Raw genomic sequence first — 12,409 nt, forward strand, 5'->3', positions numbered from 1 at the left:
AAAATTGTCTACACATTCGCACAATAGATGTTCATCCACATTATAACCTAGCCCTATATATATATATATATATATATATATATATATATATATATATATATATATATATATATATATATATATATATATATATATATATATAGGCTTAGGTTATTTTGTTTTTACTAACTATTGTGTGCCAAAATGCATAGATGTGGACCAACGGATGAAATTAATCAATGAACACGATTTGAGAGTGTATGATATTACAATGAGATAACATGTATCATATAATCACACAAATTTTAACAAAAGGGTATAACTACATTTATAAAAGGCAATTTTTAGATTTTTAAGGATAATTAATTCTCTTAATTTTAAAAATCTGGTTTTTTTAATTAATTCAATTTTAATTCTAACGTAATTTGTAAACATAACCGATTTTATTCTGTCACAATATTTTTTTGTTAGAATGTTTTTCTTTCAGAATTTTATTCTATTAGAGTATTATTGAAGAATAAGAAAATTCTTGAATCCGAGGTTGAAAAATAACAATATTGTAATATATTATTATACATCCGAACTTAAATACAAATTCATACATATTCTTACAGACTAAAAGCCTTATACATTTTAATATAATTATACATATTCTAAAAGAATATCAACAAAAAAGAATAAAATTCTTAAAAAATAACATCATTCTTAAATTGTGAGTATGATCTAACTTTATTCATTCTTCAAGTTATTCCTATTAGGTCTTCAACGCATTCTTCCAACCATTCCTATCAGAAATACAAGAAAAACTAATAATGGTTAAAAACATGTTACTTGCAATTAACTATCACTTTATATATTCTGGTAGAATACATAGAATATGACAGAATATATAGAATACATTATGGCAGAATACATATATTTTATTCTGGCAGAATACATTATGACAGAATACATATAATACATTCAAAAGTATCGTATTTACTGCTAATATAATTTTAGATTCCAAATATACAATAACGAGGGACAATAGAAATTGGAATTCAAAATCACAAATTGAACCAAAACAATACACAGACAAATTAATTACCTTTTTAAACAATTAAATAAAACATGTGTTTCTAGTAATTCTGACAGAATGCATATCACAAAGTAAAATTCTTTGGATTCTCTTTCAGGTATTTCAACAAACACTTGTTAGGCATTATCATCAAACAAGACAAAATTCATCTAAAACAATTAATGAAGTTAGAATAATAATGTGGGTGCTAGGTGTGTATGAACAAAGACCATGATCCTTATAAATAGACAAAGCAATCATCAAAAAAAATGTTAAAAACCAATATGCGTATAACATATGCAATACAGTCATGTAAAAACAATTAATTGAAAAAAAAGCCGGCGTGAATGAGATATTTTCTAAAGTCAAAATTGATAAGTCTTGGAAATAAAAAATGATAGGAAAGAACGAACATTACCATTCTCAAAAGAAATTTGATTGCAAAAATCAGAAATTAGGTTTAAAAATTAGAAATTGAGTTCAAGAACGTACCAGGGCTAGGATGTTGGTGTACGGCGGCAGCTATGGACCGATTTTGGTGATGGAATACGAAGCTGACGATGGAGAGGGAGGAAGAAAAAGATACGGCAGTGGCAAGATGAGGGATACAGAGGTGTGTCTGCGACGATGATGATTATTCAATAGTCGATGGTTATAAAGAAGAGATATTAGGTTAACATATTTATTTTGTTTCCTTAATTGTAGGGATTTAATTAAATGATCTCATTAATTACAAGTGCAAAAAATCAGAAAATACCCTTTTTGGTTTAATTAATTATTTAATTATTTGCTAATTTCTGATTGGTGCATTTAGGAACACAATAGGTGCTAGAAACATTTGAACCTAACTCTCTCTTCTATCTCCCTCTCTCTCTCTCTCTCTCTCTCTATATATATATATATATATATATATATATATATATATATATATATATATATATATATATGGAAAAGATAATTATTGGTTCTCCAAGGAACCAATTTTTTTTTCAAGTTATAGAACTTATTCTTTATAAAAAAAAAACTAAAAATTTCTAAATTCATAACTTAACATTGTGAATGTTAAATATATTTTTCGGATTCATCGTGTGAATTTAGATTTACATTGTGAATATTCAAAGATTCACATTGTGAATTTGACTAAAATTTTTTTTTTATCGAATTTGATATCATTGGAAAAAGGATAAAAAAATTATGAATTTATGTATTTTTTAGTTTTTTTTTGATAAAAAATAAGTTCTAAAAGTTGAAAAAAAGATTGGTTCCTTGGTTATATATATATATATATATATATATATATATATATATATATATATATATATATATATATATATATAGGTAAGTTCAATTGAGAAAATAAAAAAGGTTGAGAATGGGGGAATCATTCTCAGCCAATCATTTATCTAACATGTCCACCTTAAAAAAAATGCGCGTGTGATTTTTTCATTAAGGGTATCTTTGTAAATTAGCCACTTTTTTATATTGAACTTACCTGTTCGTTGTTATCAGTTTCCAATTTGATGATATCTTTAGCTCGTTTGAATCGGATATGAGGAATTAGTTATCAAGATTCTTTTCTTTATATAACTCGTTAGCAATTATACGTATTTTTTCCATTAATCGTGAAGTTTCGCATCTGTGTTTCAGTTTTCTTCTTCGTATTCAGTTTCTGATTTGATCAGGTATGTATATCGTTTGAATCGGATATATCGGAGTTCATTATCAAGATTATTGCTTTATATAATTTGTTTGGAATTGCGCGTATTATTTTCGTTTTTGTTGAAGTTTCGAATATGTATTGGGGTTGTTTCATCGGATTTTTGTTATGTAGTTTGAGATCTTTATTTCAAATCAGAGTTGATTTAATTTTCAATCGGATATATCGTTGTAGTTTTTACACTCTGAACTGAGAGAGATTGCTTAATTGCATCATCTGATCGAGCTGATTTAAGTTTCTTTCAGATATTTTGTACGTTGAGGTGAAATATATTCGAAATTAACCAGGTTTTCATATTTACGACTTTTTTTGTGAGATATATTCGATATTAAGATTGTTTTTGTTTATTTATACAGATCATTTGGTTTATTATGTCAAATTCTAGTGTTATTGATGATGATTTGTATTCTTCTATGTGTGAGAGTGAAGAAGAAGATGTTGAGAACTCATTTTTTGAAGGTATCAGTTATTGAATTATTTTGTTGTTTTTAATTTTGTTGATTATCATTTATTGACATATGAATATGTTAATATGAATAAATTGTTGTCTTATTCATATATGAATAAACGTGTGATAATTATAATTTCGAATTTATTATTATTTTCGTTTTATTCATATATGAATAAGTTATGTTTATTTTATATATTTTAAATCCTCATGAATTTTATGTATTCATATATGAATGTTTTATTAATCCATTAAGAAACATTGTTTTTTGTTTTATTCATATCAATTTTATGTATTCATATATGATTGTTTTATTCATGCATTATTAGATTGATTTAGATTTATAATTTTTTAGGTGGTGAATCTTCGAGTTCAGTAGATGATGCGCAATATTGTGGTGATATAATTTGGAGAACATGTCTATAAGCCAGATGTACCTGTTCAACTTATTCCATTTAAAGGTTTAATCTTCAAATCATTAAAGTTGGCCATCAAAATGTATTCTGAGTATGCTGAAATTGGTGGTTTTGATGTGAGACTGAGCACGCAGTCAAGGTTTGATAACAAGATTATAAAGAAGAAACATGGTATATGTAATCGTGGTGGCAAACAGAAAAAGAAATCTTGTGACACATTGGGTACAAGTAGTGTTAGGAGGAAACAAAATTCAAATTCAAGAGTTATTGGTTGTCAAGCAAAGATTATATTTGAATCTGTGTATGGAACTCTAGATTATAAAGTTTTTCAGTTTGATGAAGTTCACAACCATCCACTTGAGAAGGGAAGTGATTTAAAAAAAGCGAGACAAATGTCATATTCAGAAAAAGAGTTTATAGTGTGTGCTTCCACATCAAAATAGGCCCAACTATGGCTCATAAGTTGAGGGCAATTATGAGAGGTGGGTATGGGTTTGTAAAGCCCAAAGTAGTTGACTATAAAAATTTAAGGAGAGATATCAACATGGTTATATGTTACAAAGATGCCCAAATGATAGTAAACACAATGAATGACTGTCGAGCTCACTATCCAAATTACTCATTTGAGTTTAATTGTTAAGATAATGTTTTGGACTGTATGTTTTGGGTTGATGAAATGGAGAAGGCATATTATGCTGAATTTAGTGATGTTATCTCGTTTGATGCGACTTTCCGAACAAACAAGTAAGTTATTCTATCTACTTTTTTTATTGCTTATTCATATATGAATATTTTAACTTTTATGTTTCATGTTCAATTTTTATTGTTGAAATTATTCTAATAATATACTGTAACTGTATTCATACATGAATATTTTTATATTTACTTATGAATACATCAAAAATTGACTTTAATGAACATTTTTTTTATGTGTGTTAGGTATCGAATGGTTTTTGTTCCATTTACTGCTATTGACCATCATAAAAAATCAGTTATTGTTGGAGCGGATTTGCTAAGCAATGAAAGCATTGAGTCCTACTCTTGGTTGCTTAAAGCGTTTCTTAAAACTCATGGGAAAGAACCAACACTTGTTTTAACCGATCAAGATGCTGCAATAAAACAAGCTATTGAGAATGTTTTTCCTAATTCAAAGCACCGATTATGTATGTGGCATATAATGAAAAAGTTGAAAAACAAGGTATTATTTTAATATATTTCAAATATGTATGATAGTATTTAGTTATTCATAGATGAATATAATAATTTTTTCAAATATTAGTTTATTCATTTATGAATATTTATTGATATTTTACTTATTCATATTTATTCATTTATGAATAAATATAGAAGTTTATATTATTTTTGTTTTAATACAGATATCAGATGATTTATTTACGAACATAGACTTTAGAAAAAGATCTTGAAGCTTGTTTGGGACATTAATATGAAACCTGATGTATTTGAGGTGATATGGGGTTTGCTTATGAAGGAATTCAATCTGGAAGACACGAGATGGTTTAAAGACATGTTTACAAAACGTGATTCATGGATACCTGGATATTTTAATGATATTGCAATGTGTGGGTTGATGAAGACTACGTCGAGGTCAGAGAGTATGAATTCATTCTTTAATACCTACTCAGAAAGTGGTAATTTACTTTTGAATTTCATGATGAATTACGACACTGCCATTCAAAAGCAAAGGAATACTCAACGAGAGCTTGATAAGGCATCAAAGAAAGCATCATATAAAATGCAAACACCTCGAGAAATAGAACTACAAGCATGGTTTATACAAGTACATTATTTTTTGAGGTGCAAAAGGAAATATATATAAAGCAAGTTTTTTCTGTACATACTCGTATGTTGGTATTGAAGATGGGTGGGAAGTTTATATTGTGCAAGACAACAACACTAAAAGCGAATTTAAAAATGAATTTAAGGTAATTTATAATTTTTTTATGAAAAATGTAATGTTTATATATGAATATGAGAATATTCATATAAATGAATATTCTTATCATTTTAAAATTAGAACATTTTCATATATGAATATTTATTTATTATTATTCGTATATGAATATGTATTATTATATATGATTAGAATGTAATATTCATATATGAATACTTATATATGATTGTTCATATATGAGTATTCATATATGAATGTAAATGTGTAATTTTTGTTTAAAATGTTTTTTCATTTTTTTTATTATGTTTTTGTATCAAGTTGAAATAAAAGCTGAAGAGAAAGAAATAAATTGCAGTTGTGAACATTTCAAGCGTATGGGTGTTTTATGCAGACATGCTTTTACAATAATGATGAGATGTGGTGTGAAAAAAATTCCTGAAAGGTACATTCTGAAAAGATGGAGAAAGGATGTGATATCAAGAAATTATCGTTTTAGTTCTCTTCAATCTGATTCAGGGAATTGTGAGAATATGAAGCTAGTCAATGATTCATATTATAATTTTGAATCATGTTTGGATATTGTAAGAGATGACAAAAAGAAATTGACTTTGTTTGCTGAGAAACAACAGATGTTGTTGAAGGAATTTGAGAGTGAGAGTGATTATACATCTGCTGGATTGAAAAGCAAGACGGATGGTGAAGTCGTATGCAAGCTTATGGGTGTTTCTATTCCTATTCCAAAAGAGATTAATATTCATGTTCCTCAAGTTCAAAGCAATAAAGGTTCTGGAATCAAGAAAAGAATTCCAAGTGCAGGTGAAGTAGTATATGAAAATTCTAAAAAAGAACATAGAATGTGTTCAGGATGTGGAAAACAAGTTCCTCAATTTACGTACATGTCCAGTAAGAATTGCAGCTGATCAATCAACAAAAGACATTTAGATTTTTTTTAAAGTTTTTTGGTTTTATTCATTTATGAATTGATAGTTTCATTTTATTTACTTCTTTTTATAGTTTATTTTAGCATATTTCATCCATAATTTAGTTAATTTCCATGCATATTTTCCTTTTTGTTATTTTATGACCATTTCGGGTACTTTCTAGTTTTGTGAGCTTAATTGCAAATTTTAAGGAGATTAGCGGAGTGGGATCTTTAGGAAGCGATTGGACTTAGAGTGAAGGATCTTGGGTTTTATAATAATGGAAGTTGATGCATGGAGCGGGCTTGATGATTATTTGAAGGCTTGGAGAAAATAAAGTTTGAATTTGCAAGAATGGAAGAATATTCGAGCATGTGGAGATGGATGATCGGTTGATTACGTGAGCTATGGATCATTTGGAATAGTCATCTTGGGCTTAAATTAAAGAAAACATGAAGAATTATGGACTACAAGCTTAGTGGACTCGAACTGGGCCAGTTGGATATGCTTTGGAGGCCCAAAAACTCAAAGAAGCCCATATCAGGCACCACCCGCGCAACAGCACGCGAGTCGCGCACAACATTGCAGGGGAAATTTCGGAATTTCATTTGGAAGGCTTTATGAGGAAGGTTGGTGCCCATCTTTTGGAGACACTTGCACATCCGAAAATTGAACATTCTCTCTGGAGTTTTGGAGCACTTTGAAGGCCAAGAACCCTCAAGAACTTCATCATTTTTGCTCTTGAATCTTGTAGAATGTTTGGTAAAATCTTTTCTAACTTTGTTTCTTTGAGTTTAGCCATGCTTGGCTAAACAAAACTTGGTTGACTTTTGTTGAATCCTTTGAACTTTTGTTGAATGTTGAAGAATCCATGAACTTGTTCTTAAATCTTTATGGGAATGTTTTGTGTTTTAACATCTTATCACTACTTGTATGTTTTTATTCATGAGTTTAAATGTGTTTGTGGTGATTAGTTAGATAATTTCTTGATTAAGTAAATGATCCTCAAATTAGCAAGCAACAAATGATTTTTGTGTTAGTTTTGCTTCACACAATCATAAAAACATTTCCTCCAACATGGTAGTGAAAGCATTTGACTCCTCTTGGATTTGGTGACTTTTTAGCTCTTAATGCTAGTTGACTTTCACTAATTACATTCTTAATGGAAATTGTGACTTTGGCTAAGGAAATTGTTATGAGCTTCTCTAACCATTTTAGCAACTAAGAAAAGTATAGGTAATCGCAAGCTTCTTGGATTACTATAGCCAAATTAAGGATTTAAGTCAAGTATTGCACCATTGGATTCTAATGATATGTTCATCAAAAGTCAAAGTGAGGAAACCTTAAGTCAACCATCCTTCCCTTATTGATTTTACATCAAACTCTTATTTTTGTTGAAATTGTCTATTTAAATCTTAGTTTAATTCTAGTTTTTTAAGTATTTCAAAAGACCAAACCCCCCATTTTTAATTTATTGTCATTTTACATGTATTTTCACAAAGAGAGTTTTCATAGAGTTATAAAATTGAACCAATCTCCGTGGATTCGATCCCTTTACCACTATACACTATTTTAGTGTGTAAAATATTTAGGGTTATTAATTTTGTTGGCCTCGACAACCACCAAATTTTGGTGCCGTTGCCGGGGATTGGTTTATTTTTAATCGATTTGTTTCTCTATGCCCATCTCAACGTACAGGTGCTTTGATTTATAATCCGGAAATTGAAAAAGAAGCAAGACGTTTGGCAAAGGAAAAGAGAATAGAACGTGGTCAAAATTCTAATCCTCACGGGGATCCGGAGGTTGAAACCGCTTCATCAAGCGACACGGAACCCGATTCTAGCCCCGACCCTTGCCAAGAAATTCCCGAAACACCACCCCTAAAACAAAATCCACCCATTATTGAACCAATTGCAATGGAGGACGGAGGAGAAGCTCCCGAAAGAACTTTGAGACAAATGATGGAAACCGGTGTTACACAAACTCCAACCGGTATCAACTACCCGGTTTTGGAAGGAGGTTTGGAATTGAAGTCAAGTTTAGTTCATCACCTTCCAACTTTTCATGGATTAGAAAACGAAGACCCTCATAAACATTTGAAGATGTTCCACATTATTTGCACTATTATGAAGCCCCAAGGGTCAACCGATGACCAAATAAAATTAAGGGCATTCCCCTTTTCATTGGCCGATAGAGCAAAGGATTGGTTATTCTATCTTCCACCGGGGTCAATCAACTCATGGACTGACATGGCAAGAGATTTTATTGACAAGTTCTATCCTGCTTCAAGAGTCTCAAGTCTTAGAAATGAGATTTGTGGAATCTGCCAAGGTCAAAATGAGATTTTCATGATTATTGGGAGAGGTTCAACAACTTGTGCTATAGTTGGCCACAACATCAAATTCCGGAACAACTCCTCATCTAACACTTCTATGAGGGATTGTTGCCAATGGAGAGAAGATTAGTTGATTCCTCAAGTGGTGGAGATGTTTTTAGCAAAAATCCACAACAAACAAGACAACTCTTTAACATAATAGCCGCAAATTCACAACACTTTGGCCCGCGCCAAGATATGAAGAGAGAAACTCAACAAAAAGTCAATGAAGTGGGAACATCGAATCTAGAGTCTCAAATCAAAGATTTAACATCCATTGTTCAAAAGTTAGTTATGGACAAACTCCACAAGTGATGGTTTTTGGGATATGTGCAACAATGGGACACTCTACGGATATGTGTCCCATTCTCCAAGAAGATGCGGAACATGTAAATGCCATGGGAGAATTCCAAAACTACCACAACAAGCCATCCAGTTACCAAAATGCTTACAATTCAAGTTGGAAGCCAAATCCCAATATGAGCTACAACCCAAGACCATTGCCTCAAAATGCATTGGTTAGACCTTCCTACCCACCACAACAACCTCACTACCAACATCCACAACCACACTATCAACCCAAACCGCACCCTCCACGTCATCACCAACAACCTCCTCAATCCCAACCGAGTAGCTCCGGGATGTCTCTTAAAGACATTGTCAAATCCTTAGCCACTAGTAACCAACAATTCCAAAAAGAAACAAGGACTAGTATCTCCAACCTTGAAGCACAAATGGGAGATATAGTTACATCCATAAGCAAGTTGGAGTCCCGTGGAAAATTGCCTTCTCAAACCGAAAAGAACCCAAATGTCAATGTGGTAACCTTGAGAAGTGGCAAACAAACCGAAGAAAGTAGTTCAAAGAAGAAGCCAAGGGAAGAAGAGAAAGAAATAGAGTTCATTCCCATTGAGGATCCTATAGTCAAGAATGATGCACTAGCCGAAGTTCCAAAGAAGACGATTCCCCTAGTGACACCAATAGCCACTCAACCGCCATTCCCCACCCGAATTGCAACTTCAAAGAAGAATATGGAGGAGAAAGAGATTTTAGACACCTTCCGAAAGGTGGAAGTAAGCATCACTTTACTTGATGCAATCAAGCAAATCCCTAGATATGCAAATTTCTTGAAAGAGCTTTGTACCAATAGGAGGAAGTTGAAGGGAAACGAGAAAATCTCAATGAATGAAAATGCATCTGCGGTTTTGCAAAGGAAACTTCCACCCAAATGCAAAGATCCCAGAATGTTTACGGTTCCTTGCAAGATTGGGGATGTCACTTTTAGTAGCGCTATGCTTGATCTTGGTGCTTCTATCAATGTCATGCCCTATTCGGTGTATGAATCATTGAGTGTCGGGCGTTTAAGTGAAACCGGTGTCAGAATTTCTCTTGCGGATAAATCGAGTGTCTTTCCTAAAGGTGTTTTAGAAGATGTTTTGGTGCAAGTGAACCAACTGGTCTTTCCGGCGGATTTCTATGTGATTGATCTAGATGAGCAAGTGTCCTCCAAATCGGCTCTAATCTTACTTGGGAGACCATTTTTGAAGATGGCTAGGACGAAGATCGATGTGTATGCGGGAAGTTTGACAATGGAGTTTGATGGTGAAACAATAAGTTTTAATATTTATGATGCCATGAGATATCCTAGTGATGTTTCATCTTTGTACTTTGTTGCTGTTGTTGAGCCAATAACTCAAGAATTGTTCGAGTTGTCTAATGGTGATGTGCTGGAAATGATTTTAAGCAAGGGGGTTGATTGTGGGAAGCTAGCCGAGCAATTAAAGCTTTATTCCTTGGATCCGGAGGTTGAGAGGTTGGTCAATAATTTAGAGGTGAAGAAATCTACAAGATTTGATGTCAAGAAAATTGAGTTGCCCCCAGCCCATACGAAGTTGTCGCCATCCCTTGTTCAACCACCCGAATTGGAACTGAAGATCCTACCTCAACACTTAAAGTATGCTTATTTGGGAAAGAATGAAACCCTTCCAGTTATTATTTCAACTCATCTGACCGGATTTGAAGAAGAGCAACTCCTTAAGGTGTTGAAGGAGCATAAAGAAGAAATGGGTTGGACGATTGCGGATATCAAGGGATTGAGTCCCTCCACTTGTATGCACAAAATTTTAATGGAAGATAAATGCAAGTCAAGTCGGGATGCGCAAAGAAGATTGAACCCGCCTATGATGGAAGTTGTGAAGAAAGAGATATTGAAGCTTCTTGATGCGGGGATGATCTATCCAATCTCGGATAGCAAATGGGTGAACCCGATGCAAGTTGTGCCAAAGAAGACGGGAATCACGGTGGACGATAATAACAAAGGTATGATGGTCCCCACCCGTGTGCAAAACGGGTGGAGAGTATGTATTGACTACCGCAAACTCAATGCAAGCACAAGAAAAGATCATTTTCCATGGCCTTTCATTGACCAAATGTTAGAAAGGTTGGTTGGGAAATCTCACTATTGTTGTCTCGACGAGTATTCCGGTTTTCACCAAATCCGGTGGCACCAGAAGACCAAGAAAAGACAACCTTTACATGTCCATTCGACACTTTGCATACCGGAGAATGCCATTTGGATTGTGTAATGCCCCGGCCACTTTCTAACGTTGTATGGTTAGTATTTTTTCGGAATATGTCGAGAATATAATTGAAGTTTTCATGGATAACTTTACGGTATATGGAAACCCGTTTCAAGAATGTTTGACTAATCTCACCAAAATTTTGAAAAGATGCATTGAAACGAATTTGGTTCTAAATTTTGAGAAATGTCATTTTATGGTGAGTCAAGGTCTTATTTTGGGTCACATTGTGTCAAAGAAAGGAATTCAGGTAGATAAGGCAAAAATCGATGTTATTCAAAGCTTACCTTACCCGACTTGTGTTCGGGAAGTTCGTTCTTTTTTAGGTCATGCCGGATTCTATCGAAGGTTTATCAAGGACTTTTCAAATATAACAAGACCGATGTGCCAACTCTTTCAAAAGGATGTTGATTTCGAGTTCAATGAGGCGTGCAAAGAAGCTTTCGACAAGCTCAAAGAGTTGCTTACTTCCGCTCCTATAATGCAAGCACCAAATTGGGATCTCCCATTCGAGATCATGTGTGATGCAAGCAATTATGCTATTGGCACCGTTTTGGGTCAAAAGAATGGAAGAGCCTCCCATGTGATCTATTATGCATCAAGGACACTAGACAATGCTCAAAACAACTACTCTACCACGGAGAAGGAGCTATTGGCCATAGTATTTGCTTTGGAGAAGTTTAGACAATACCTACTTGGTACCAAAGTTATTGTATATTCGGATCATGCGGCTCTCAAGTAATTGATGACAAAGAAAGATGCAAAGCCAAGACTCATCCGGTGGATCTTATTATTGCAAGAATTTGATTTGGAAATTCGGGACAAGAGAGGATGCGAGAACCTTGTTGCCGACCATGTAAGCCGAATCACTTCGAATGAAGCTCCTCTCCCGTTGCGAGACGAGTTTCCCGATGAGCATCTCTTTTCCCTTACTCAATCTATTCCTTGGTATGCCGATATCGTTAACTTTTTGGGCACGAAAAGGTATCCCAACACATTCACACGTG

The 12,409-nt window shown here is 33.0% G+C and overlaps 2 protein-coding genes across 2 annotated transcripts; both read left to right on the forward strand.

Moving 5' to 3' along the window:
* Positions 1-4,293: 4,293 nt before the first annotated feature.
* LOC145127493 (protein FAR1-RELATED SEQUENCE 5-like) lies at positions 4,294-6,449 on the forward strand. Its single transcript, XM_079062682.1, has 5 exons — positions 4,294-4,361; positions 4,557-4,815; positions 5,029-5,415; positions 5,496-5,560; positions 5,921-6,449. The coding sequence occupies exons 1-5, from the start codon at positions 4,294-4,296 to the stop codon at positions 6,447-6,449; spliced, it is 1,308 nt and encodes a 435-aa protein (XP_078918808.1).
* Positions 6,450-9,464: 3,015 nt separating this feature from the next.
* On the forward strand, positions 9,465-12,144 carry LOC145127494 (uncharacterized). Its single transcript, XM_079062683.1, has 3 exons — positions 9,465-10,393; positions 10,472-11,263; positions 11,553-12,144. The coding sequence occupies exons 1-3, from the start codon at positions 9,465-9,467 to the stop codon at positions 12,142-12,144; spliced, it is 2,313 nt and encodes a 770-aa protein (XP_078918809.1).
* The last annotated feature ends 265 nt before the right edge of the window (positions 12,145-12,409 follow it).

The sequence above is a fragment of the Lactuca virosa genome, chromosome 7, assembly GCF_052849685.1.
Source record: "Lactuca virosa cultivar CGN04683 chromosome 7, Lactuca_virosa_CGN04683_v6, whole genome shotgun sequence".
NCBI classification, from domain to species: domain Eukaryota; kingdom Viridiplantae; phylum Streptophyta; class Magnoliopsida; order Asterales; family Asteraceae; genus Lactuca; species Lactuca virosa.

Excerpts from the sequence above, each read along its gene's own strand:
- LOC145127494 (XM_079062683.1), top strand. The coding sequence starts at position 9,465 with ATGTCTCTTAAAGACATTGTCAAATCCTTAGCCACTAGTAACCAACAA. Across the intron at positions 10,394-10,471 it reads GCTAGGACGAAGATCGATGT|TGATGTTTCATCTTTGTACT; the intron begins GTATGCGGGAAG and ends GAGATATCCTAG. Across the intron at positions 11,264-11,552 it reads ATTGACCAAATGTTAGAAAG|ATGCATTGAAACGAATTTGG; the intron begins GTTGGTTGGGAA and ends AATTTTGAAAAG.
- LOC145127493 (XM_079062682.1), top strand. The coding sequence starts at position 4,294 with ATGGAGAAGGCATATTATGCTGAATTTAGTGATGTTATCTCGTTTGAT. Across the intron at positions 4,816-5,028 it reads TGAAAAAGTTGAAAAACAAG|AAAAAGATCTTGAAGCTTGT; the intron begins GTATTATTTTAA and ends CATAGACTTTAG. Across the intron at positions 5,561-5,920 it reads AATTTAAAAATGAATTTAAG|ACATGCTTTTACAATAATGA; the intron begins GTAATTTATAAT and ends TGTTTTATGCAG.